This window comes from Magallana gigas, chromosome 3 (genome assembly GCF_963853765.1).
Source record: "Magallana gigas chromosome 3, xbMagGiga1.1, whole genome shotgun sequence".
Taxonomy (NCBI): Eukaryota; Metazoa; Mollusca; class Bivalvia; order Ostreida; family Ostreidae; genus Magallana; species Magallana gigas.
The window spans coordinates 19614481-19642205 of record NC_088855.1 but is presented as its reverse complement, the minus strand read 5'-3'; the positions used below and the strand labels follow the sequence as shown (position 1 = coordinate 19642205).

The following is a 27725-nucleotide window of genomic DNA, read 5'->3' as shown; positions in this document are numbered from 1 at the left end:
AATGCATTCAGGGGTTTATAACAAAAATGCATCTTGATCAATTCTACATGAAAAACAAAAGTTGAGCATGTCATAACTGTACCGACAGTGTTCACGCTGTATATGAAGTCCCCCAACTAATTTGATAAGGTGATCCAGTTGAATTCAGCTGAACGGATGACATTCTTTTTTACGTAAATTAAAAATGATATAATCTGCCGCTAAAACACGTTTATTTCAAGGTTTGATGTAACATGAGTTTGAATTCTCAATTAATAAGCTTCTGTCTGATAAGACAAATCAATTTATTCAAAATACTAAATGGAACGGAAGTACTGAGTGCATGAAAATACAGGGGGGCGAATCCGCCTGTATACCTATTGTATAGGTCACATGACCAAAACATGGTGGGTGTCTGAAAAGGAAGGAAAGGAAAGCAAAAGCGTGGCAAACTCTCCTTTGGACCTTGTTTACGGCTTAACTTAATTTAATAAAGTTCCAAAAATGGTAAGGAAAGTATTGACAATGAAATCCATAGTGTTAACTAAGTAGAAGATTTTACCAAGCATTGTAAAAGATATCAATTAATCAATAAAATATGTATTTTCTTAGATCTGATTTAAAAACACCACCTTCTTTTTTTCTACTGCAGTATTAGTTTTTATGTTTGGCTTTGTGGAATTTATGTTAAAATTTCTTTTAAATTTGATACACCATTTGAATAGATGAAATAATAAATGATACAAATACATGTACTGTATCTGTCATTGAGAAAGGGATTTTAAATGCGTTTAGAACATGCAACTTGCCATGATTTTATATATCCATAAAACAAGAGTGACGCACAAGTACCCCAGAGCACTTAAAATTTGCATTTGATGACCTAGGATTTATAGACCAAGCAAAAATTTACGCACTAAGTTGACCACTGCATCAGCATCCCTGGCAAAGAACTTTAAGTTGATTCATTCCTAAATGGTTATACCACAGGGGCTCGTCACAAAGTTTAATTTTCAACCATTTATATCTACCACCTCTATTATTGTATTGAGGTGGTAGATATAAAAGGTTAAAAAACTTTGTGACGAGCCCCTGTGGTTATACTGCCTGCTTTCCTACATGTATTATATTTTTTCTCTTTTAGCCTTCCACACCTCAGTTATCCCCCCAGGAGGAGCAGGAGAAGTTGTTGGAGGAGGGAATCAGTATAGTCAAGAACCAGTCCTTCCAGATGAAGAGATGCCTGGTATGTGATACCTTGAAGAAAGAGACTTGGAATGTACAAGTCTTAGGTTTCTCTGAACACTTGAAAAGGCTTTTGGAAAAAAAGTCATCTTGTTTTGATAAAAATCAGAAAATTTTATGATAAATTAAAAGTCACTTCATGTGCATATCATTTCAAGATGTGAATTGTTGTTGTTGTTGGGGGGGTTGAACTGTATTATTATGTTATACATTGTGAAAGTCTGTTTACGATCTTTTGTGCAGGACAAAGGAAAACTAATGGATGGTTTAAAGCATGCATCAACAATGCTAGGAGAACTGAGAACATCACTCCTGTCCCCAAAGAGCTACTATGAATTGTGTATCCTTGTCTTGATTTATTTCTGGAATTTTATTGAATTATTATATGAATTGAATTACCAAGGTATCATTTAACAATTTCTGAAGTTCATTGTATTTTGCTACACTCATCCATGCTGGATAATTTGCAGAAAATATTCTCATTTCTTTCAAGAAAGAACAAAATATGAGCAGATTTTTACTCTTGGCAAGGGAAGATGATCTAAACCTCTGGATAGATTGCATAAAAACATGTTTTCATATTAGGATTTTTGTACATGCTGTCAGCTTTACTTTCGGAATGGAAACTATGATATCACGCTTTGTTCAGTTGGTTCTTCTATGTACATTATGTGCTCTGGCATTCTTTAACTCTGACAAGATATGGCTATTTCTGATGAATTGAGGCATTTGGAGTTGTACCTCTGTGATGAATTTCAAAAAGGAAGAAAAGTTGCTGACCTTTATGAACTTGTACAGTATGCAGGAAACATAGTTCCCAGGCTGTGAGTATAAACAATGCCATTGATTCATATTGTTGTATGTGCATAATTTTTCTGCACTATTTTATCATGATTTTGAAATTAAAACTTATACTTTCTTACACTGGACTTAAAAATATGAGTCTGGGTTTTTTTCCCCTTTAAAATCTTGTATTAATCATACATGAATGATACATGAACTTTTATGTACGTATTACACTAGTAATTTCAACCTTTGTTGTTCCGGTTTGTTTAACATATTTACTATCCTAAAAACCTAAGTCAATATCTGAAATACTCACTGTATTCATAGATGCCAATTTTTGATGTAGCATCTTTTTAAGCATACTTTGAATAATATGTCCTATTAGAAATAAGGATATACCAAATTATTAATGTTTGGGCTTACATGATAATTTTACCTGTGTTTATCTCGTTAGTTACCTGTTAATCACTGTGGGAGTGGTCTACATCAAATCAAACGAACTCTCACGGAAAGACATCCTGAAAGACTTGGTGGAGATGTGTCGAGGAGTGCAGCACCCCTTAAGGGGCCTCTTTCTGAGGAATTACCTCCTGACCTGTACAAAGAATGTTCTGCCAGACACTGAGGAGGAGCTAGCCACGTAAGTGTGTTGGAATGGGGAGGAGGGAGGTCCTAAAACGTGTTCATTTCACCCAATATTAGAAAAATGGAATCATTAGTAGTTGGGAAGATTCTGTTTTGATGGATTTGGTGTTAATAAAAGTGAATCAACAATAAAAATCACCCCAGCAAAGTTGAATGATTTCTCAAAATCCAATGTCTGGTACATTTTATTTACAAGTTCTAGATTAGAGAATGTACTTTTGTATTGTAGAAACGACTACGAGTATGGAACAGTGATGGATTCCATTGACTTCATCTTACTGAACTTTTCCGAGATGAACAAACTCTGGGTCAGAATGCAGCATCAAGGTCACACTCGAGATCGCAATAAGCGAGAGCAGGAGAGGCGAGAACTCAGGATCTTGGTCGGAACTAATCTTGTTCGGCTGAGTCAGCTGGAATGTATTGACATGGAAAAGTACAAAAAGGTCAGGCATCCATATAAATATTTATGTAATGATTTATTACTTGAAATCTTGTGAATGATAATGATATTTAATTTGAAAATTATTTTTGAAGTTACTCTGATACTTCATTTATAAAATTTCACCGCACAATAATGTTTATTTAATAGACTGATATTTTAAAGCCCAAGAAGAATCATTGACTATTAATTATCAAAATAAAACATCTTACACAGGTAGATAAACAAGGAATCAGTGCATCTTCACAATGCTACACTTTTTAATATCCCCCTTACAAAGACTATTTATGTTGAATTAAATATGTCTGTTAAATGAAGAACTGTTTAACCATTTCAAGACCGCCTTCAAATCTGCAACTGCTCTCTTTTATTTTTATGACAGGTGGTTTTGCCGGCTGTGTTAGAACAAGTGGTTTCGTGTAGAGACCCCATAGCACAGGAATACCTGATGGAGTGTATCATCCAGGTACATGAATATATACAGTTTTATTCGATGAATACTTTCTATTTACCGTACGAGTGAAATCAAATTTTCTTAAATGGTTATTTTTGCATTTATGAAACTGTTAATGAAATTGTTTAGGATAAAATAAGATCGAGGTTCTTTTTTTTTTCTTTTCAAATGTCAGTTTGAGTTTATATTTTGTGTCAATGCTATGGATATTAGGTTTAATTTATGCGATTGCTCTTTTACATAGGTTTTCCCAGATGATTTTCATCTACAAACTCTGAATCCTTTCCTCAAAGCGTGTGCCGAACTTCATGAAAGCGTCAATGTGAAGAATATCATTATAGCTCTGGTGGACAGGTATGAAAAAAGATTTTTGTTTTAGAATAAATTGAACTTTACTAGAATTAAAATGACTGTTTGGATGTGAGATGATAATAAATCAGTTTTATGAATACAAAGTCATTTAGAAAATCAGTCCTATTTCTACACATATATCTGTTTGACAGACTTGCACAGTTTGCACAGAATGAAGAAGGATCAGGGATTCCCCCAGAGATCCAGCTGTTTGATATTTTCTCAGACCAAATATCTCAAGTGATTCAGGTAATATTGGTGCATACACTGTAGAACCCTATTTTTCCAAAGTGTTCTTTGACCAACTTTCATGGATTTTACATGGTGCATGTACGTGTAATACAGTCATTGAAATTTCCACTTGAGATATACACTTAAGACACTAGGAGACAGTTTCATGTAAATTATTGCACGTTTAACCAACACAACATTTCTTGAAAAAAGATTTGATTTAATTTGTAGAAATAATACCAATGTGTTGCTAATGTGTACCTGTATGTCCTTTTATCTACCAGCCCTTAACAATCCGTCCCTTGCCCACCAACCCCCATCTGAAAAATATCTTGTTTTGTACAATTTTCAATCCATGCATCATTTTTGTATGACACAGAATCGCCCAGACATGCCCCCAGAGGATATAGTGGCCCTGCAGGTGGCGCTGATAAATCTGGCGTTGAAATGTTACCCAGACAAAGTAGACTTTGTGGACAAAGTGTTGGAAACTACAGAGGACATCTTCAACAGGCTGAATCTGGACCAGTATGTATAGAATAATTTATAAAATCCTTATTTGAATCCAGTAGCAATTTACAAGTTTTTAATTTGGTAGTAACAAACAGCGTAATTGATGATCAAATAATTGAATGCGAATAATGTTTTTTAGATTGGGAAATCCTTGATGACACTGTATTTTGCAAAAAAAAAAAAAACAGAAAAAAAATCATAAACTGTTAAAATGCATGTAACATCTTATTATCTACTGGTATAATTCTCGTAAAATGAGACCAAACATCTGTGCTTAAGATTTGATTAAAGGTAAAGAGGTGATGGTTTTAACTGTACACAATGTTTGATTTCTAGTGAGTTTTTACTGTAGAAAAAACCCAAACCAATGCAATGAAGTTTTAACATGTTGATTCGATTTGTGTAGCTCTTCTTGCAGCCTGGAATACGGCAGTCCCGTGTCGAAGGAGCTGATGCGGCTGATGAAGATTCCGGTTGACTCATACAACAACATTCTTACTGTGCTGGAACTGTCACACTTTGGTCCCATCTTTGACTACTTTGACTACCAGAGCAGAAAACTCATGTGTTCCTATCTCATCAATAATGTGTTGGAAAACGATACCCGTATACCAACTCAAGATCAGGTACATGGGAAAGTTTTGATAATTATCAATTTTGCTAAAATTTTCTAGTTTTTATAGTGTCTTTATTTTCTATATACATACTTGTAAATTACCCATAGGCCTAAATAAGGAAAGCATTCTTGTTCTGAAAAAAAAAACAACATTCTGTACCTACCACTTTAAATCTTCAAACATAAGCTACTATACATACATCTGTATGTGTAAATAATCAGAAAAAAAAGCATTGAATGAGTTTGACTGAAGCATGCATGTAGGCATTGAATGTGATCACTTGACAAAGTCAATTCATTTTCTTATTCTGTATTTCTTGTATTATATCTGTGCACATATCATTGAAGGTGGATAACATTTTGAACATTGTGAACGTCCTTGTACAAGACCAGAGTGACCAGCCGGCGGAACCCGATGACCCGGAGGACTTCGCCGAGGAGCAGGTGCTCATGGGAAGGTTCATCCACCTACTCCAAGCGGAGGATCCAAATCAGCAATATCTGGTAAGAGTTGATATGGTTCGCTATGCTGCCCCCAGTATGCACGAGTAGGCATGTGTATTGATAGTATAACTGATACATGTACATGTAAGTTTGGTTTGGTATATAATCAGGTTCACAGGGATGTGAACTGTCTGTCAATTGATTGGTTTATTGTAATGTAGTGGTTGGATAATGCAAAACATGACAGTGACTCTTCGTTCAAGTCATGGGTTCATTGTTTGAATTTTTGCCTCATAAGAACAGGTTGTAAAGTTTTAAGGAGTATTAAAATGCAAAAATTTTATTTTTGATTGTTTTGTCTTAAATGATTATGAAAAAGTTAATTTTTTCGAACATTATTTACTTTTTGTAGATATTGAATACAGCCAGAAAACATTTTGGGGGTGGTGGAGATAAAAGAATTAAGTTCACGCTTCCCCCTATTGTGTTTGCTGCATACAGACTAGCAATGAGATACAAAGAAGCCAAAGAAGAGGTGATTCAAAACATAATGCTCTTCAATTAATTTCAGTGTAAAACATACCATTAGTAAGAAAAAATTAACAAGTTACACAGAAATACTTGTATCCTTAATTTTTAATTTACTTTTTCATAGGATGAAAACTGGGAGAAGAAATGCCAGAAGATATTCCAGTTCTGCCATCAGACGGTAGGAGCTTTGATCAAGGCCGACATGGCAGAGATGCCACTTCGACTTTTCCTGCAGGGAGCATTGACGGCTGGAGAAATCGAATTTGAAAACCATGAAACTGTAGCCTACGAATTCATGTCACAGGTATTAATTAAAAATTACACTTGTGAGGAAACTCCTATTTTAAAAAATACATTTCAATTTACTATTGGAGCTTCAGAAGGAAAGCTTTTAATGCGGTGCGATAAAATAATTGCATTATTTTTTCTAATGAATGTAAGTGCTAATGAGCGTTGCTTTTGAAAATATCAGTAACTTTTGTTTAAAAAAAAATTAAAGAGTAAAACTTGCGTTGCAGGCATTTTCACTCTACGAAGATGAGATCAGTGATAGCAAAGCCCAGCTTGCAGCCATTACGCTTATTATCGGCACGCTTGAACAAATGAGTTGCTTTGGAGATGAGAACCACGAACCTCTTCGAACTCAGTGTGCCCTGGCTGCCTCCAAACTCCTCAAGAAACCAGACCAATGTCGAGGAGTCTGCACATGCTCACATCTCTTCTGGTCAGGAAGGTCCGCATCACAGGAAGGGGAGGTAAGTCATCAAAGATTTTTTGTCCCCCGCCGCAACGCGGAGCGGGGACATGGAAATGCCGGGCGTCCGTCCGTCCGTGGGTCCGTGCGTCCGTGCGTCACACTTTTTTGTAAGCGCTCTCATGCCTACAAATTTTGACGGATTTTCATTAAATTTATACCAAATGTTTATAGCACTATTACCTTGGTCAAGTTCGAAAATCAGCATTGGTTGATACTTTTTGTTGGAGTTATGGGACTTTGACTACAATAATGACTCCGTTTTATCCAAAAATTGACCTTGTAAGCGCTCTCATGCCTACAAATTTTGACAGATTTTCATTAAATTTATACCAAATGTTTATACCACTATTACCTTGGTCAAGTTTGAAAATCAGCATTAGTCGATACTTTTTGATGGCGTTATGGGACTTTGACCACAATCATGACTCCGTTTTATCCAAAAATTGACCTTGTAAGCGCTCTCATGCCTACAAATTTTGACGGATTTTCATTAAATTTATACCAAATGTTTATACCACTAATACCTTGGTTAAGTTCGAAAATCAGCGTTAGTCGATACTTTTTGTTGGCGTTATGGGACTTTGACCACAATAATGACTCAGTTTTATCCAAAAATTGACCTTGTAAGCGCTCTCATGCCTACACATTTTGACAGATTTTTATTAAATTTATACCAAATGATTATACCACTAATACTTTGGTCAAGTTCGAAAATCAGCATTGGTCGATACTTTTTGTTGGAGTTATGGGACTTTGACCACAATAATGACTCCGTTTTTTTCCAAAAATTGACCTTGTAAGCGCGCTCATGCCTACAAATTTTTACGGATTTTCATTAAATTTATACCAAATGTTTATATCACTAATACCTTGGTCAAGTTCCTAAATCAGCCTTGGTCGATAGACTCGATACTAGTATACTGCTTGACCGGCGGGGGACCCTGGAATTCTATTCTTGTTATTTTTGTAAAATAACTCAGAGATTTTATAAATTGTTTTTAAAATTTATGTGCAAGTATTAGAATTTTTACATCTCCAATTATCACAATTTTTTAATTCATTTTATTAATATACATTATTTACAAAGTTTACAATTGATATTTATAGCAAGGTTTAAAAAAAACTTTAACTGCGCGGTGTTTTTCTGTGGCTGTTACACATATATCCTTACTATTTCTTTTATCACACAAAGCTCCAGGATAGTAAACGAGTGTCCGACTGCTTGAAGAAGGGAGTGAAGATAGCTAACCAGTGTATGGACAGTTCAGTACAAGTGCAGTTATTTGTGGAACTTCTCAATCACTATATATACTACTATGAGAAAGGCAACGATCAGGTACTCATCAGTATGCTTAATATTTACAATTCTGCACTCCCATCATTCCCTTTTTATATTAAGATATTTGTAACAACTGCAAGGAGAAATCCTTACAGAATTTTTTACTCGTGTTACAGGCACCTGATGTTAAAAAATATTTCTTCTTTATAAGATTATTCCCTGTACTATAATACCGATAATAACATATAGTACAGAGAATAATCTTATTATAAAAAGAAATATTTTTATTTTTAACGTCACACTCCTGTGAATGATGTGCATGTATATGCACCTGTTCTTTTACCTCTTACTGTCATTTTAAATAGTCATACTTCATTATCTCGAACTTGATTGAACGAGATATCGTGGGTAAAAAATTTTTACCTACGATATCTCGTTCAACCTATTTCGAGATAATGATATTAAAATACTTTAAAAAGAAGTGGTTTGGACTTACAAATCACTTCGACATATCCATTGTATTCAAGATATCAGTTTTCAAGATATCAAAGGTCAACTGTATTGTATAACCAAAGGTCAAATAAACAATCTGTTAAAGAATTGTATGGGATTTATTGTAGAACATGGTGTTCTTAAAAATTGATTTAGATGCAGGTGAACAGAATACCAGAATCTATTCATTACAAACAATTTTTTTTGTTACAGGTTACGATTCAAGTCCTCAACCAACTGATAGCTAAAATAAAAGAGACTTTGCCTAATTTGGAAGCAAATGAAGAAACGGAACAGATCAACAAGCATTTTCAGAATACCGTCGAACATTTAAAACTACGAAGAGACGGTAGTGAAACTGAGGGACCTTCATATGAGGAACTTGTGCTTTAACTTCAGTATCGGCTGCATTCTGCTTTTTGTTTTCATTCTTACTAATATAATTCATAAAAAAGGGATATTTACAAACTGACACTTCAGTGAAGAAATAGAAAACAGTATTTGCAATTGTTATGTTGTCTACTGACCTTCTGTTTGCATTTCTGGTATTGTAGAGTAGAATTTTATGCCCACCTGTTATTTAAAAGAAGAGTTATTTAATAATTTTGAAGCAAAAGATCCAAAGCCTATACATGTATGTAATATCTGACATGTATTGGAGAAGTGGTCATTTATTTAGGAAATTTGAGCAGATTTTTAACAGGCTTAGGATCTTCATTAGTGATGTGTAATTTGAAATGTTCTGCAAGTATGTGTACTTGTACGGCAAACCTTTTTCTCAGTTTTATCTATGTACAATGCATATAAAACTTTAAAAAGAGCTTAATATTAATGTAATAAAATATATAATAATTGTAGATATATAGATTATAAAGGTTATTAACATGTGCATAATGTTCTTGTTTTCACTTGTTGTAAGCCATGATGTTGTCCTGTACTGTCTATAATGTATTAAAAATATGTTGTTTATAAAATAATGTGTCTAAAACATTAAAAAATGCAAAGTTTTCAAACAACTATTGTAGACTTGTCAACATTTAACATCTGTTTCTCAGCAAGGTCCAATAACTTTATTAATATGGAAACTTTTCTGCTTTTGTTTTTTAACACAGGTGTAAAAATGCATTTTTTATTAAAACACTTCAAAGGTACTCGTATACAATAAGAGTGAATAAAACACATTCTTTTTTCAAGTTCATGGGTTCCAATTTAACAGGTCAAGGGTTATAACAACAAGAATTTAGAATATGAATTAAAATATATATTGCTGATCTTCATTGTCTCCAAGCCCACTGACTGTAAGTAGGGCCAAGATCTCAGTTCAGATACAAAATGGACCTAGCATATCATTGTTTTCCAAAACTCCTCAAAATCAATTCAATGATAAATTCTCCATCTATTCTATAAACACTCACTGTAAAATGTATTCAGGCAAGACTTTAAATGTCTTTCATATGAACAGTTTCACCACTGGTTTGCCTTTTGCCAATAAAAAAAGACTGAAAGTTATGTCATGATCACAAGAAACAAACTGTCAATTGACTGCATGCCACGGTCTATAAAACAAAATTAGAGAACAAGAATATGATATATACAAGTATGTACATTTTATTAAGAGATACAAGTATTTTTAAAATATATGACATTTTGGTACAAAAAACACAGACAGGGAGTGTTTGATGTTTAGTTCTTTAAAAAGATGTACAACATGCAGTTGATTCTATCATATCATACACTTTTCTTTAAATTTTTGTACATATTGCGATATGTACTGGTACATGTACAGTATGAACATGATAATAACAACATGGACATTTATAAAGGATGTGAATGTGGTCAATTGCTCTGCAATTGAACAAAAGATGAATTTGTTCTAATGGTGCGATTTGAAAGCCAGTCATTTGATTTAAACACAAAGTAAAAGGTAATCCAAGACTCTAGATTCTTCAGAGACAATTTTTTAAAGTCTGTCTTCTGTGGGCTATTGATTTCTATAAATCCACCTTGGCCCCTACCATGGAGAGTGGAATGGCCTTCATTTCTGTCCTCATACACAAGAATTCTCCACACACAGTCATAATGGCACACCCTATCACATTCAGAATCCACCATGGGAGTGTTTGTGGAATGTGGCGATTGAATATCCAACATCCAAGAAAGTGTAAGAAATGTGTTGTCACTGCAAAGTCCAGACATAATTTAGCTCTTTGGACAATATACCATATAGCTACAGCACTGGAAAATAAAGAATACATTGTGTAGTGTTAATTACAGTTAACATCAATATTTGAATGAAGAAGTGAGTTGTTATTCACATTATAAGGGAAAAGCACATTGTACCTTGTAAGGCTATTTAAAAGGAAAGCAATCACTTGAACTCTTCCTGAATCTTCCAGTAAATCAAGATCCTAAAAGAAAAAATGGTACATAAATAACTTTTAGTAGGTATGAAATAACTAAAGAAAATACATGCCAAGTGCAATATCAAATGAAAGCAGAAAACAGTGAGGTTTTTTTTTTACTTAGATACGTTTTTTTGTGAAAAGGGCTACTGGTACATGTATACAGTACAGTTCCCAATGCTGCAAAAATGTATTAAAAATTCCAATAAACATTTAAGGGGTTTTTCCTTGGCAGCCTATTTTTGGGTCCTTTATTGTACCCTTTCCCAATTGAATAATCATCAATAATTTCCAAATTCAAGATTTTTTTCGCAATCAGGTGCCCGTAGATGTTGCCAGTGGAAAGAGCTGTTTACTTTTTTAAAGAAAAAAAAAAAGAGAGAAAAATGTCATTAGAATCATTAATTGTTTAACCTCGCTTGCTGATTATTGAAATGCAACAAACCACCTATTTTGTTCACTTTTGTTTATATTTTGGAGCACAATAATGAAACCATTAGTTCTTAAAGAAAATTTATTATTTTCCCAAATTCATCAGTTTACGCGTCAATGTTCCCAATTCTACGGACTGGGGACCAAGTTGAAAAACAGTAGGAAGACCCCTGAATTATAAAAAGAAATATTTTCAACATCAGGCACCTCTGAATATAACCTTGCATCAGAAGAAACTTGGGTATTGATTCAGGGATCGTAACCCTTAATACTATTATAACCTTTTATGGTAATGATGTAGGGTTATTTGAGTTAATCTTAGCAAGATTTGTCGAGACTGAAAAATTTCCTAAGAGATGTCAGTCAAAATTTTTCAGCCTAAACAAATCTTGCTGAAATTAGGTTTCAGTAACCCTCATTTCAGTGAAAAGAGAAATATTGTCCAGGAGGAAATTATAAAAATTACTGTACTGGCTTGCGGCTACTTCTCGCCGAGTACTGTTTCTCGCCAGTACATTGTGACATCATTTTTCATTAATATGTGTTGATAAAATGACGTCACAATGTACTGGCGGGAAATGATACTCAGCGAGAACTGGTCACAGGCTAATAAAGTTTGTTAATACCTGTGTATTGGGTTATAGTAATGACAATTGGGGAAACTGTTAAGCTGTTGTGTTTTCTTGTCAGTTGTCATACATGCTATGTAATACATCATTAAGATGTGCTTTATTACATCCCTTACCGTCTGGGTAAACAGCTGATCCATGGACGCATCAAACCGTCCAATGATGTCCATCAAGTACGTCCACATCCCAAACATGAAGTAAAATTGACACTGCATGGCTACTATTTGTAAACATAACAGCTTTGGGTCCCAAACATGGCTCCTAAAGTGACCGCCATTCATTTTAAATCTATTTCGTAGAAGGCCAAACATTACATACTTTAAATAAATATTTCAAAGGAGGTCCAAGAAATGCTAGATGTATATCTCTACGTACATTGACTACATCACACCGACAGACACTCCAACGTCATTTTGCAATCAATGTTAATCAAATGTTTTAAAATAGGTTTTACTAAGTGGGGGAAAGGTGCATTTTAAATGTGTATATTATATTAAAGTATGGGAATTCAATAGTATGTTCAATAACGCGTTACGATATCAAAATAACTATTCTAAAATAATTAATCGTTACGTGAATTTTAAGTCCTTTTCTTCTAAAATTATATCAAATTGAAATAATATATCAAAATTTAGTGTGTTTATGATATTGTAAGTTATTTGTAAGATTATTGTAAGCCTAGCATTTTTTTTCATTTTCCTTTAATATATTTTTTAATCATATGGTAAAAATATTTTCAATAAGTACTTCAAACTCATTTGCTTTAATCAATTTGTATACGTGCAAAAACGTCAAAGGTGATTAGCTTCCTCGTAGGTCTCAAGCTCTTGAAAGACCTTGATCGCCGTTGAATTGGTGCAAGTAACCTTCCTTGGACGAAGGTGGTGAGCGGCGCACTTCATATGGTAAAAATATGTCTTTTGATCATAGCTGTTCAAAATTTTGCGCAGTTGTATGCTCTAGAATTATGATCTTCTGTGAATTATGATATTATCGATAAATAATGACCTTCGTTTCGAGTTTCCTCTGATGGTTTTGCAAACCTGACATTGATTTTTGCTCTTGGATAGTTTTTGATAATTTCAGAAGGATATTTTTTGTGTTTTAACATTTAAATCAGATGTAAAATGAACAGGTTTTTTTTTTTATTCGTCATTCAAAGTTTTTAACATTAGAGTATTCAGTCACATGTTAAAATATATATGGATACATGCATGTCTATTGCTAAGGACACATTTTTTAAAAATACTTCATATGATTTTTACATGCTCTAATCCAGTACGATTTAATGTAGTTTTGATTTCTTCATATAACTGAAAAGTGCATCAGTTCAAATGTTACTCGATATGCCAAGTCTGTAAACTTCAAGGTTATTGTTTTATTAAGTGAAATTTTTTTCTTTACTTGCCATTGTTAACAGTCTAGACGGACTCCCAAAACGGAGTCAACGGAAGTGAATTTCTGCAAGCATTTTGGACTCCGTTTTGGGAGTCTACACATGCGCACTGGTACCAAATATGGCGATTTTTCGATGAAAACATGGGGTCAACACAAAATCGTCTTGCAAAGTGCTGCATGTGTTGGCAGACTTCTAACATGTTTTAAAAGACCCAGGATATAATGTACTATCAATCGTATTTGCACGAAATAGGGGTTCATTTGCACTTAAGAAAGTTATTTCTCTTCGAAATTGGACGTTTGGACGATGCTTAAAAAGTGATTATTTTGTGTTTTTCATGGAATTTAATCGTTAATAAAAGGTAAATTGCATTAAATTTTACTTCTTTCGTATTGTGTTACAATTTAAAATCACCAAACATACGAATTTTTATGTGCGTAAACGAAAAAAAGCCTCAATTACTGACAAAAACTGGTTGCTCTAGCGATGATTAAAAACGACTTTCTGGTATTTAAAAAATAGGATTGGTTATCTGAAATCCCAGAAAATGAAACAAATTGTCACTCTAGATACAATAACTCTTTAAATTGAACTGATAATTATCATCAAAACAATTATAATCGCTCGCGGCATTTGCGATGTTAGGAAACCATGTTAAATACATAATTATTCAAGATAATTGAATAATTTAGCATGAAAAAGATTAAAATGAGACTATACTTTTAACAAACAATGACAAATAAACATATCCAAGCGTTCAATTTATTTCAAAACAGTTATCAGCTGGTTATGGTTGTGCGTGATCGAAGTTTTGGGTGAATTTTTCATTTTAAAAATTAATCTTGCGTAATACAAGTAAACGGTCATGAACATATGACATTAATATGACACATATACGTTCAGAAATGTTTTTGAAAGTTTAGAATTAATTTTAGTCGTGTTTTTGGCCAATTTTAGAGATTTATTTAGAACTAAGGGGCATAACTCGCACGTTGTTTACATTAGAAACGCCATTTTACCGCAATGCATGATGGAGCCAAAGACTCCGTTTTGGGAGTTAACTCCGTTTTGGGAGTCCCGTCTAGACTGGTTAATGAAATTATCTATTTTTTACAAGAAATATCATACAAAAATTAAGTGTGAAAACAAATTTCTATTTTTTCACATTTTCTTTTCTCTGTTGACAATAGAAATACTGTATACGGGTTTTTTTTGGCCTGTGTTATTTTCGCCCTTCTTCACTTGCAAACGATTCTGCACCGTCTTAAATTCGTCCAGACATGCTTCTGTACTAAAGAAATAGCTTTGAACATTGGAATTTGCCCAGTCTTAAATTCGCCCGCTGACAACAAGGGCGAAAGGGGTGAAAATAAAATTGGTGCAAATTGAAATATTTCCCTGTATACAGTATTTAACAGTAGTAGTTGTATAGTCGTAGATGGCTCTAGTCACATATCTTTATTGCATGTTTCATGAGAAACCCCTCTTTCATAAACCAAATAATTGGGACTTGTATATGTTTTTTTTTTTTTTAATGTCTGCTATAAATATAATCAACATTATATTACAGCTTTGTATGATTGTTTGTGCAGAACTTTCAGATGTCAAAGAAAAGTTATGATAATTTAATTTCAAAATCATGGCATCTTTGAATTTTATAGCACCTTAAATACAGATTCTTATCATAGCTTAAAGGTATTACTGGTAATTATGTAAGGGAATAAAATGAAAGCTATTGATGGAAAATATAAATAGGAGTGGCACATTTTCACAGTTGGTGATTCTTTGACCAAAATGTTCTGTCTTTTTACAGATAAAATGACTACTTTGAATATGTTACGGTGTGCCCCACGTGCCCTCAAGAAACAACCCATCTGGGTGGCACCCTCAAGAAACATTGCCCTGACATCAGTTAATCGGGACGCACCAGCAACCACTGGTTCTAAAGCTGTTCTCCCCGGCCATGAGTACTACCCAGGAAAAGAGGAATATTCACCAGTCATAGGTTAGATATGCTTGCAGTTTCCAATTAAAGACAATGTAATTATTTTGTCAATCCAACTTTCAGGAAAAATGCAGGACAAACAAGGTCATTTGGGGGAAATTGTAATGTCTGCAAGGGGAAACGGCCAACATTCAGACCTAAATTGGTTGTAGAAATATCACTGCTTACAGCAACATGCCAGGGACAAACAATTTGAATGACTTGTTTTTATAAACATAGTTTTGTTTTTTTTTTACATTCAATAAGTGTATGATACATATTAAGACTAGGGTGAATAAAACTTACATAATAGTAAGTGTGAATTCTTGATAAACATTTTCACTGTAATTATGTTGCACTATATCTAAATTCTGTATATATATATGAAATACTTTGAATGGATAGGACATAGAGAAATTGTGGGCCATGGAGAGATTCCCTATTACACTGACTCCTTCACTGTGCCCTGTCCGGCCATCAGATTCAGGGAAGTTGACGAAGCTCTAGGAAAACTCAGAGAGAAGGAAAAGGGAGACTGGAAACTCTTATCACTAGAGGACAAAAAAACATGTAGGCACAAGCCAATTATTATCTACTTTCCATACTCAGTAAATTAAGAGTAAATTTAGTAATGTGATACACTACTGTATTCAAAACATTGTGCAAGGAGTTTTAAAAAATTGATTTCCATTCTATAAAAAATTAGGTATAGTGAGCAATATTCCAGTGGGTGTTAAAGTCAGTTTCAATTCTTAAAGTGTATAAGATTTCGACATTTCATTGAGTTTTCATTGGCTCATCACTATCATGTTTATGACAATTAACAGAGCAGATTTCATTTCCACATTGCAAGAGGTTCAGGACTTTTTAATAGTTTTATGAACTTAAATTCACACACTGTAAAGAACTAGTTTCAATTCTTGCTGGTGGGAAGTCAAGATTTTTTCAAAACTCACCCAGGTTTCTTTAACTTGTTATTATTTTACAGTGTACAGAGCTAGTTTCAATTCGACCCTGGAGGAGGTTCGGGCTCCATCTGGAGATTGGAAACGTTGTATTGGAGACAACGCCATCTTGATGGCATTGATGTTCCTTGGTGTCTCCGTGATTGGATTTGCTGGTAAGGGTCAGGATTTGTGGTAAAAAAAAAAATAAAAGGGCTTGAAATGCAGTATTCTCACCTATAAGCTACTTAGCTATTGTTTATTGCAAATTTTATGAATAAAACCAAAATCATTCCATCTTATCTCATTGCACGTATTAGTCTCTTTTCAATGCGCACATAGAATGAATCAACTGTTTATCACAAGAAATTTTTAATCAACTTGTATATTTAAAAATTCAAAAAAAAATTGTAACTTATTTATGCAAATGTTTCTTTCCTTAGATCCTCAATATGAGCCCAAAACAGTCACCAATGAATGGGTTGACGCCCAGACCGAGTACCTTATCAAGAGACGAGTCCAGCCAGTGGACGGTATAGCCTCGTGGTACGATTACGAGAACAACAAGTTCAAGCCCACCTGGTCCATCTTCACAACCAAGGAAACCTCCAAGTCAGTCAAGACCCTCAGTGAGAAGGAATAGATTCCAGCTGTGTCGAGTGTATTTAATTTTATTGAGAGAGGCGTCCATGTCCAAATCAGATATCATTCAAGAGACAGAGACTTTGATCTTATAACAGTGTTTTCAATAAACTGATAAAAAATTGTGGATCAGTCTTCATTTTGTTTTTATTCATTGAGAAGTGAATGACGATTTATGAGCAAGTTTAAAATTTGTGTTGATTTTTTACAATGGTTTATAATTCCACATCACCATTGAATGTCCAAGCTTTCTTAACATTAGATGAAAACAATTTTCAAGTCCAGAAATCTTATTTTATTTTAATTATTGGTTAATGGACATTTTTTTCATATCTTATTCTCCAAGTAGTGAAATTACATTCATGCTGTTTAATACCAATATATTTTTTACAAGGGGACACTTGTTTTTTTAATCAATTTTAATAAAGGGGAAAACATTGATGCAGATCAATAGACAAAGTTCAGCTAAATAAAGTTTATTGTCGAGGGTTTACCACAGTCCCCATACAATGAATTTTGAGTCCCAACTTAATTTGCTTGGAGTTAATGTTCAGATATGAATTTAAAAAGCTCAAAAGAAGGTGGGCTTTGAGGTATGGGAGACAAGAGACACAAAAATCCACCAACTGGTTGTCTTGTAAAACATATTGATTTTATTATTGATTTTTACAAACCAAATATCTTCAACAAAATCTAATTCATATATAATAAAGAATGTAAACGAGGAACAAGCATTTGAATACATTTACAAAGAGTACACATATACATTGTATAATACAAGTTCCATTCTCTCACATCAAATTAGCATGCCACAGTCAAATATCCAGATTCCATCTGCAAACAGTATCAAACTCTGTTCGTGTTGAGAGGAATTGACCAATAAATGCTCAAATAGTAGCACCTGTCTTTTGGAAATGTTTATATAGGTAACCACTCTTGAGTCGGAATGTCCAAAACAACTTCCATGTCCGGTGTGCATCTGAAAAGCAATGAGATAAAAGATTATTGAAACTTTTTTAGAAAAACTTGAGATATTATTTAAGAATTTATTTACATTGAAGCAAAATTTATAAAGGGTCTTTTTTCAAGCTGAGAATTTGTTACGGAAATTACAGTTCTAAAGATATTGAATTTTTAGAAAAAATGAATGAAATGAAATTGAGAGAATGAAGATTCCTTGATATCTCACTTTTGTCTACTGGGAAAGAATTCTGGAAACATCTGTAGGCGTGTGTTGGTTTTTGGATCCCGCAGTAGTTTTTTAACTTCTGCTTCAAGAGCTTGGTTGACTCTGATCAGTCCTTCCTGTTCCTTTTTATGAACTTCTATTTCCTGCATCAAGAAAATGAGATATTTTACCTAAAGCATGCAAACAAAGGTCACCATTTTCATACATGACCCATAAAATTTGAAATAAATAGATATCGAAATATTTTATCTTGAGCTAGCATACATTCAAGTATCTCACCAGTAACATGACCCATAAAATTTGAAAATAAATCCCTGGTAAATAATTGTCTCTTAAATGGACAAGTTTAAGCAGTAGTGAAGTTATGAAGCTGTTGGAGCAAATTACATCTATCAATAGACATATTTTAACTTACCTTGGCCATTACTAAGTTCTGAAGAGCCATATCCTTCAGACTTGGATGCATTCTTGAAATGGCTCTCTGATAAAACATAACATTTCACTGAATTATGCAAACTTTAAATACAACTGGAGTAAGATATAGTAAAAAGACTTAATCGTTTCTTATGCATATAAATCACTCATTAATGATTTTCACTAAATTTTGATTAAATATGCATTTGAGGATGATAAATTCAAATTTATCATATAAAACTAATTAGCTTCCAATAAAATGGATCTAAGGAGAATCAAGAAAATGTTCAGATAAAAATTGAAACTGAATGGGTTTTTTTCTAAAAAATTGAACAATAACACTGAACACAAGAATTCCTATTTCACAAGAATTCCTATTTCACTAACATTTCATAAATTTATTTTGTACTGCTTCTATATTATATCTTTGCACTGATTATTTCTACATAGTTACCTCTGTAATGCTTTTGGTGATGCTGTTAGCCGTTCTTGTCTGCTCTTTCTCGTACTTCTCTAATTCTGTGAATACAATGTGTTCTAGGTCTTCTTGGTCTTCCTGTCAGTAGTTGACAAAACAGCATACATAAAGCAACAAATCAAAAAAATGAAACTGTATTTTACATGTATTAAATAATCAAAATTGAAGCCACAATCATAAAATGATTGTTTGATTTATATTCCTGGGCAGATAGGTTTTTGGAAAATCCTTTTGAAAATACAAACTTTAGTTTTGTCAACTTTTCAATTAAATTAGTTTTCTAATTAATTTCACCTGTCCTTATTTTGTGATTAAATTATATGGCCTACTAAAATGCTTCTCTGAGCAGTGAGCACAGAAAATTTACTCTGATTCCATTATATTAATGGTGTAAATATTTCAGACCTCCAAATTTGTTGTATTTATTTTAATGGACTGGAGGGTAGCATTTAAAAGAATAGAGGAACATAAACCATAGATATACAGTAAAACACGCTTATAACGAAGTGCCAAGGAATGGAGATTTTCCTTCACTATAAGCATAATTTGTTATATCTGTCAGATTTACAACATGAAATAAAGTCATAGGGAATGAAAATCACTTCGCTGTAAGCGTCAATTCATTATAAGCATGTTCGCTATAACCGTGTTTTACTGTACCATGGCCTAATTAATTAATATGAACAAAACATCAATAAGCCAATGAGGTGGAATTATAAATAATGAACTGAACTTTTTGTTTTCCATCTTTATATATCAGGTAAGAATATAGTTCACAGTCACTACATGCACTTTATGCATCACAACTCTTGTTGAAGAATAAACTAGATTAGAAAAATGAGAGATTTCACAAAGAGGTCTGCTTTGACTTTTGACCTTGGACTAACCAATAAGCATTCTTTTGATAAAATGTGGAAAATATGTTAACAAAAAGGATTTTACATATCTGCTATGACCTTTGATCTATAATCTAGACTTGGTTCACGGTCACTGCAGATCCTCTACCCATGATGAGCACTTTATCGTTGAAGAATGAGTCATTTAGGAGTAAAGAAAGAGAATTCTCAAAAATATGCACCAAACATGGATTTTACATAAAAATCCTATATGACCTTGACCTCTGACTAAGAGACTTGGTTCAAGGTCACTGCACATTCTTCTCCCTCAAGCCGTTCTTGGGTTAGGTAAGAGTCAGATGTGGGCAAGGGGAGAGAAAATAAGCTTCAGAGATATACTATGATCTGAAATCTTGCTTTTATAGTCATTCAAATTTTATTTTTTATTTGTGACATAGAAGTTGATCATATTACTGTACCTGGTTTGCTATTTTAAGGTTTTGTATTTCTTTCTGCAGTGTGGCTATCCTCATTGCTTTGACAGGATACTCCTTGTCCTAAAGATAAAGAATTGTACAAGAGTTTACTCAAAAGTTCATCATATTGAAATGTTTCATGGATCCAAATTTATAAAATTATCTTTATCCCTCAATTTAGTCATGCACCTGTGGAAATGTATATGGATTACAATTTACAATTTTCTATGAAAATTTCAAGCAGGAATAAACTAATAATTTATACTAAACATGTGGAAATTTGAAAATGCAATTTACAATCTTCTTTAAAAATTATCAGTAGCAGTAATCTAAATGTATATTAAATATGAAAAGAATCAAGAATGACAATTTTTAAAAATTACAAGTAATTCATATAAGATATGGGGAAAAGCTTAACAAAATAAAAAAATCTCATCAACATATTTCTTTAAAAATCTCACAACACATTTAAATATGGTTTTAAATTCTAAAATCTGCAATTTTTGACAGAATATGGAATCTTATAATAAACAAACAACTTTAGAAATTAAGATACTTACTTTGTAGCTCATGAGTGTATGCAACTCTTCTTGTTTTTCTTTTAATGAATCATCTAGATCAGAAACTTTCTTTTCCAAAGCTAAAAATAAAATTGAAAAGTGATGACGAACAGTGAAGTCAGTTTCATTTCCCTAATCTTAATTTTGTACAATATATCAATATAAACTTAGCATATGGTAATTAAAATTACTTATATATTGAATCAAATTGCTTGCTCCTGGTGCGTTAGTACATGTACTATATACATTATGTTTTTTATTGTAGGGTTATTGGAAAAAGATATCAAGTCAGCATTGAAAAGATTACAGTCATTTTTAAAACCTGTGCAACCAGCCTCCTTCAGTAAACCAAATGAAACCGATGTAATCAAGTAGACCTTAAATTTGATGGGTGCATTGGCTTCAAACTTTTGTCAGTCTCTGTGTCATGAATTATTATTATTATACAAAATTTATAAAGCGCCATATATAATTTATATTAAATTACTCTATAGCACTGTACATATAAAAAGCTATTGGCATAAAAAGCTAAGAACATAAATAATATACCTAAATACACCAAATTAAAAAAAAAAAAAAAAAAAAAAAAAAATACATTCTTAAATAACACTAAATTTAGTTTACATGTTAAAATCAATGCTCTGCTGTCTCTGTACTCAATAAAATAAAGTTTAAAATGCGTAAATACTTAAGAATAGTCTGGATAAGCCTTTTTGAAAAGATAGGTTTTCAATAATTTTTTAAAACGAATAAAATTTCCCTCTAATCTAAGATTTTTGGGAAGGTTGTTCCACAATGTAGAACTGGCCACGTCGAACTGCCTGTCACCATATGACCTAGTCCGCGCACGCGACTGAACAAGGTGCATAGAGCTCTCTGAGCGCAGAGACCTATTTGGCTTGTAGACCTGGACCAGTTCTTCTATATAAAATGGCGATGTTCCGTGTAAGGCTTTGAAAGCCTGTAGGATCAGCTTGTATTGAATTCGCTGCTCGATTGGAAGCCAGTGTAACTTGACCAGCACTGGTGTTATGTGGTCATATTTCCTAGTACGCATTATAATCCTAGTGGCTGTGTTTTGAACCCTTTGAAGTCTTGACAAGGAACTGGTACATACACCGTGTAGTAAGGCATTGCAGTAGTCCAAACGAGAGGTCACAAGTGAGCATACAAGGGTTTTACTAGCGCTCTCTGATATTAAGGGTCGAATGCGACCAATGTTCCGTAGTTGGTGGTAACATGATTTTGTGATGTTTTGAACCTGGTGATCCATGTTCAATAACGAATCAAAAATGACACCTAAATTTTTTACAATTGATGGGACTCTAATTTTGTTGCCGTCAAAATTGATGCTGAGTTCTTTGAAGTAATTAGTTTTGTGTTTTGGGGCGAAGACAATTAGCTCTGTTTTTTCTTGATTAATCTTCAAATAGTTGGAACGCATCCAAGAACCAATATCAGACAGGCAAGTCTGCAGACGAGATGCTATATCTATCCATTTGCTAGTAGGTGTAATTGCCATATACAATTGAGTATCGTCAGCATAGCACTGAAAAATTCATGTTGTGTTTACGGCAAATATCACATATAGGTTTAGCAAACAGGCTGTAAAGCTTTGGTCCAAGGACCGAACCTTGTGGAACACCAAAATTCAATTGAAAGTCTCTAGACTTAGACTGGCCTATAGCAATACTTTGCTGTCAATCACTGAGGTATGACTGTATCCATGACAAGGCAGCACCCGTTATTCCAAAAGAAAATTCTAGGCGATTCATAAGAATAGTGTGGTCTATCACATCAAATGCTGCAGATCAGTCCAGCATCAACAGAACAACACACATTCCTTTGTCTAGAGCAGATGTTATGTCATGATGGACTCTCAAGAGTGCTGTCTCCGTAGGATGATAAGCACGGTATGCTGATTGTTGTCTATCATGCAGATTGTTTGATTGTAAATGATCTTCTAGCCTAGAATTGATAACCTTTTCAAGGACTTTAGAAATAAATGAAAGGTTGGAGACAGGACGGTAATTCTTTAACACCTCTTTGTCTAATCCCTACTTTTTCAGAAGAGGACGAACAACGGCGTTTTTCAGTGATGTCGGGACAGTTGATTCTAAGATAGATTTGTTTATGATGGTTGTGATTGTTGGGAGAATGGTATCAACACAGGGCTTCAAAACAGATGTTGGAATCGGGTCTAATTCGCACGATTTTGGTGGAGAAACCATGATGATCTTCCGAACTTCTGATTCTGATGCTGATTTAAAGCAATCGATAGGTTTATCTTTAAATTTGGTGTCTGCTCTTAATACATCCACATGGGTCTTTGTATTTAAGACAGAGAGATGGTCTCTTATAGTGGTAATTTTATCTAAGAAAAAATCACCAAAAGTGTTTGCCAGATCTTGTTCACAACTGTTCGAAGAGAATATTGGGGCGCTTTGTTTACCCATTAGTGATTTTGTAAGCTTATAAAGCTGTTTCTGATCATTTCCAATTTCGTAGATTTTATCTGAATAATATTTTTTCTTTCTTTCGAGTAACAGTTTAGTTACTTGAATGGATTTGTCTCTAAACATTTGTCTATGAACAGTCAAGTTTGTTTTCCTCATCTGCCTTTCAGCCCGACGTTTTTCTTGCTTTGCAGTCCTTAGGTCTTCCGTGTACCATGGGGTATGTGGACGAAGAATGATTGTTCTGGTCTCTTCTGGGGCGTGTTTGTTTAGGACGGTCCTTAGCTCATGGTCATAACTATTTAACAGATCCTGTAATGAGCCGTTTGTATCAATAAGAACCGACGAAGAGTCAAGGTCAGACTTGTACTTTTCGATATCAAGCTGTTTCATTCTACGAAAAGTTACAGTCTTGCATTCTTTTGGAGGCTTTGCAACCCGCAAAAGAGCATGAACAGCAAAACGATCCCCTGCCGCATTGCCATTGTTGTCGCATAACACAGGATCCTGTATGGTAGGTAGACCTCCTAGAATGGAGCTTGTATTCCGCGTGATAAGGACATCCAATGTGTGACCCTTAGTATGGGTTGCACCGACTACGTGCTGTAATAAGCCATGCTCTTCAAGAGTTAGGATAAACTTATTTCCTTCACTGTCATTCTGTCAATGTGAAAATTTAAGTCTCCTGTAATCACCAATTCTTCTGGGATGATGGCAAGACTGTCAAGGTAATGAGTCCATTCTTCAAAAAATATTGTGTTTCTAAAACAAATGGCCTTTGAAGGTGGTGGACGATAAATGACACAAAGGCAAATATGTTTATTTCCAACATTGACACAACATTCGAGATGTTCAAAATGTGTGAAACGTTAGCTAGGTTCTTTGTGTTTAACATTAATCTTATCTCTGCGTACGATGGCGATGCCACCTCCTCGTTGATCTTGTCGAGGCTTCTGAAATACACTATCCATATGGTGTCAACTCCGAGAGAACAGATTGATCCGAGTCCGGCCTGAGCCATGTTTCTGTTAGACAGATTATGTCAATGTTGTTGGATAAAATAAAGTCGTTAATCTATGTTGTTTTGTTTTTTTAACAGATCTACAGTTCAACGTGTGAAATGAGATGCACTTAGCACTCTTGTCAGATAACACATCCTTTTGGTCTTTGGGAAAAGGACCAAGGTTTGATTTGTTTGCTGTCCGCCGCTCGGGACGTGTCCCTGACACGGGAAGACGACAAGACGTGGATGTACACGTGTCTGTATAGCCTGTGGTATATCCGAGTGTGCAATACCATTATTGCCAACATTTAGACATATGAGATTTTGAGGATTTATACATTTCTGTCTACAGGTGTAGAAGATATCTGTAACCCCTGTCAGAACACAGAACTGACTTTGAACTAAATATCAAAAAGTGTAAGTGACGTTGAAATTAATAATTACTAAATTTATACACAAAAGTCATATTGATTCAAAATCTAGAGAAAAAAGTTAATATAGACTGGCAGACAGACCAATCAACAGCCATAAAAAATGACACTTTTGACAAATTAAGGTCACCATCTACACTGTATGTCACAGGAATCCTAGGATAATGTGGTTGACTATGAACTATAGGTTAGTTTAAAAGTACTGGTATTAATTATGCTTGTTTACATTCTTAAAATGACAAACAAATTGACAATCACTCCCAGTATATGTGTACTGAAAATTAAATTCAAATATAGGCATCCATCACTACCTTGAAGTTGTGAATTTGTTCTGTGTCTTGTTTCCTCGAGGTCTCTCACTGCCGCATCATATTCTTTCACAAAATTGGAGTTTAAGGTTGTTATACCCCCCTGTCAATGAAAAAAAAAATTGATTGTCTTCCACCACAGAAATAAACTGAGATTATTCTTTATTTGCATGGCATGAGAAATGCATATTTTAAATGACACATCCATATTGATTTTACCCTGTATTTCTCATATCTTCTTAGCAATCCTTTGACAGCATTCAATGTCCCATATTCATCACTTTCAATACTTTCTTTTAGCTTCATATTTTGTTCCAAGCTGTAATGCTGGTCAAGAAATATATGTTTTTTCTCTTCTGAGTATATTTCAATTTCAGTATTAAATGTTTACATTTATTTGATAAATAAATTTGTGACTCATATTTAAGTTTGAAAGCGGAATCTATTAAAAAAAAAATCCATACAATTAATGTACCGTGTGGAAACATTAGAATTCATGGTGGCTCAACTTTCATGGCATTTGTTGGTAGCCAAACCCCAGAATTTACATCCTCCACGAAAATAAATTTTTAGGATTTACATGTTTTCTTACTGAAACTGAAAACCCACGCATCCACGAAATTACATCCCCATGAACAAGAACAAAACCTACACACCATGAAAATTGGCCCCCACAAATCTAAATGATTCCACAGTATAAGCTACAAGTTCAGAACCAAAAGGATACAGTTCTCTGCTTCTCTTCAGATATTCATCCAAAGTCTTCTTCCTGGTCCTTATTCTTAACTAAAAGATTAGTTCATGTTCCAAATTAAAAAAAACCAGGAATCGATGTGCATTTGTAAAAAAAATTTTTACAACAATTTTTCACCACTGATGAATACAAAAAATAACAGGCAATTGATAATCGTGTATGTACATGCATTAGTATCAGTATACTATTTTCATTTGTTGAACAGTACAAATAAATTTTTTTGACTGATGAATTCAAAATAAAGAGGTAACTGACATACTTCGAGAATTTTAATCCTTTCATTTCTTTCTTTGTTAATTTCTAACATCTTGGCAGCCTCTTTCTTCTCTCTGTAGGTTACGTTATGGCCTTGGCCTTTGCCATGAAGACAAGAATCGGCAGACTTCACTCTGCCAACCATCAGCATTCTACTTCCTCCTGCACATACAATCACACATAGTTAACTACCTGGTAGTCCCACTTTAATCAAGCATTCAAAATAAATAAAAATAAAAACATACCCCCCCCCCACCAAAACAAAAAACAAAAAAACATGCTAAGTAGTTAGTAAACAAATAAAAATAATGAAAAGGTGATTTGGAATAAAATATATTACTACAAGGCCTACAATTCAATATATATTTTTTTTTTGCCCTTTTATTAACTTGCTGACTCATGAAAATTTCTATAATAAAGTTTATTCCTTTTATTTTAATTACCGATAGTTTGCTTTGTTTTAAATAAGTTTTTATTAAATAATATTTTTTGTAAAAAATAATAAAAAAAAAAAGCGCTATACATTTTCTTTCAAGGAACAGAGTAAGTTTACATGATAATTTTACCAGAGATAATGTTTTGCTTATTAATTACCATCTTTGGGAGGAGGTGGTGGTCTTGTAACTTTGGTTTTCCGCGTCCATCTTTCATACTGGGAAAAGTCCATATTCAGCTGGTTTCCCAGAGTTTTCAGCAGGTCTTCTTTGCTGACCTGGGTCTGCAGCTGAGAGGCTCGGCTGGTTGTACCAGCAATATCGAAGGTGGATGACATTCTGCTAGTGACTCTGTGTGTCAAATGTATAATCACATTATCAAGATCACACTCAACACTCAAAATTAACATATCAATGAAATAAAAATCAATTTCATAATAATAAAAAAAAAAAAGCTTATGAGCATTTTTAAAATATGGAAAACAAATTCAAATTCTCCAAAAATATCAAATTAATTTAGTTAAGATATTAACAAAAAGAGTCGAGCCTAACATTTAAACATTGGAAGTAAATAATTTTCGGTGATAGTCTTTACAAATAAATTACGTGTACATTTGTAATATTTTATTTGTACTGTAGAAAAATATTTTTGATTAGTTCGTAAGGGTAGTAAGGAGTTTAATTTAACCGACATTTAATAAAAAAAATATATTAATGACATGTTACGACAACTTTATGATAAAGTTCCATAACCACCACGAAACCAATCCAACAAACCTTTTTGGCCTTCTGTCGTCCAAAATATCTATCCTGAAAAATATTACTAATGAGACCCTTCACTAATAGCGAAAAAGTCGCGTATTTCTATTGAAAACTTTTCTACATTTTGTGAACTTCTCATTTAATCCGCCATTTGTAAACAGTTTCCATGTGT

The 27725-nt window shown here is 33.7% G+C and overlaps 5 protein-coding genes across 6 annotated transcripts; 2 read left to right on the top strand and 3 right to left on the bottom strand.

The window, feature by feature from the left end:
• The first annotated feature begins 361 nt into the window (after window positions 1–361).
• Window positions 362–9291, top strand: LOC105347215 (vacuolar protein sorting-associated protein 35). 2 transcript variants are annotated; one of them, XM_034480855.2, is made up of 17 exons: window positions 362–486; window positions 1124–1225; window positions 1468–1564; window positions 1925–2048; window positions 2465–2650; window positions 2885–3101; window positions 3480–3563; window positions 3796–3905; window positions 4055–4151; window positions 4513–4661; window positions 5065–5272; window positions 5611–5766; window positions 6119–6241; window positions 6362–6541; window positions 6756–6992; window positions 8187–8330; window positions 8979–9291. In XM_034480855.2, exons 1-17 carry the CDS (start codon window positions 484–486, stop codon window positions 9156–9158), a joined length of 2397 nt encoding a protein of 798 aa, XP_034336746.1. In that variant the 5' UTR covers window positions 362–483; the 3' UTR covers window positions 9159–9291. The 2 variants fall into 2 exon arrangements, with proteins under 2 accessions (XP_034336746.1, XP_034336745.1); XM_034480854.2 differs by having other exon boundaries at window positions 5053–5272.
• Window positions 9292–10651: 1360 nt separating this feature from the next.
• Window positions 10652–12656, bottom strand: LOC105347216 (protein SYS1 homolog). Its single transcript, XM_011456186.4, has 3 exons — window positions 12345–12656; window positions 11106–11173; window positions 10652–11000 (listed from the first exon to the last, which is right to left on the bottom strand). Exons 1-3 carry the CDS (start codon window positions 12537–12539, stop codon window positions 10757–10759), a joined length of 507 nt encoding a protein of 168 aa, XP_011454488.1. The 5' UTR covers window positions 12540–12656; the 3' UTR covers window positions 10652–10756.
• Window positions 12657–13010: 354 nt separating this feature from the next.
• On the top strand, window positions 13011–17324 carry LOC105347217 (cytochrome c oxidase subunit 4 isoform 1, mitochondrial). The gene is made up of 5 exons (XM_011456187.4): window positions 13011–13133; window positions 15441–15632; window positions 16017–16181; window positions 16600–16731; window positions 16999–17324. Exons 2-5 carry the CDS (start codon window positions 15446–15448, stop codon window positions 17196–17198), a joined length of 684 nt encoding a protein of 227 aa, XP_011454489.2. The 5' UTR covers window positions 13011–13133; window positions 15441–15445; the 3' UTR covers window positions 17199–17324.
• A 629-nt stretch (window positions 17325–17953) lies between these two features.
• Window positions 17954–27725, bottom strand: LOC105347219 (uncharacterized protein C20orf96). Its single transcript, XM_011456191.4, has 12 exons — window positions 27569–27725; window positions 26952–27142; window positions 26362–26519; window positions 26076–26134; window positions 25568–25667; window positions 25352–25451; window positions 21151–21230; window positions 20594–20671; window positions 19255–19356; window positions 18802–18867; window positions 18387–18529; window positions 17954–18176 (listed from the first exon to the last, which is right to left on the bottom strand). Exons 2-12 carry the CDS (start codon window positions 27127–27129, stop codon window positions 18116–18118), a joined length of 1125 nt encoding a protein of 374 aa, XP_011454493.1. The 5' UTR covers window positions 27130–27142; window positions 27569–27725; the 3' UTR covers window positions 17954–18115.
• Window positions 23070–24917, bottom strand: LOC136273265 (uncharacterized). The gene is made up of 4 exons (XM_066077658.1): window positions 24903–24917; window positions 24571–24680; window positions 24302–24326; window positions 23070–24266 (listed from the first exon to the last, which is right to left on the bottom strand). The coding sequence occupies exons 1-4, from the start codon at window positions 24915–24917 to the stop codon at window positions 23208–23210; spliced, it is 1209 nt and encodes a 402-aa protein (XP_065933730.1). The 3' UTR covers window positions 23070–23207.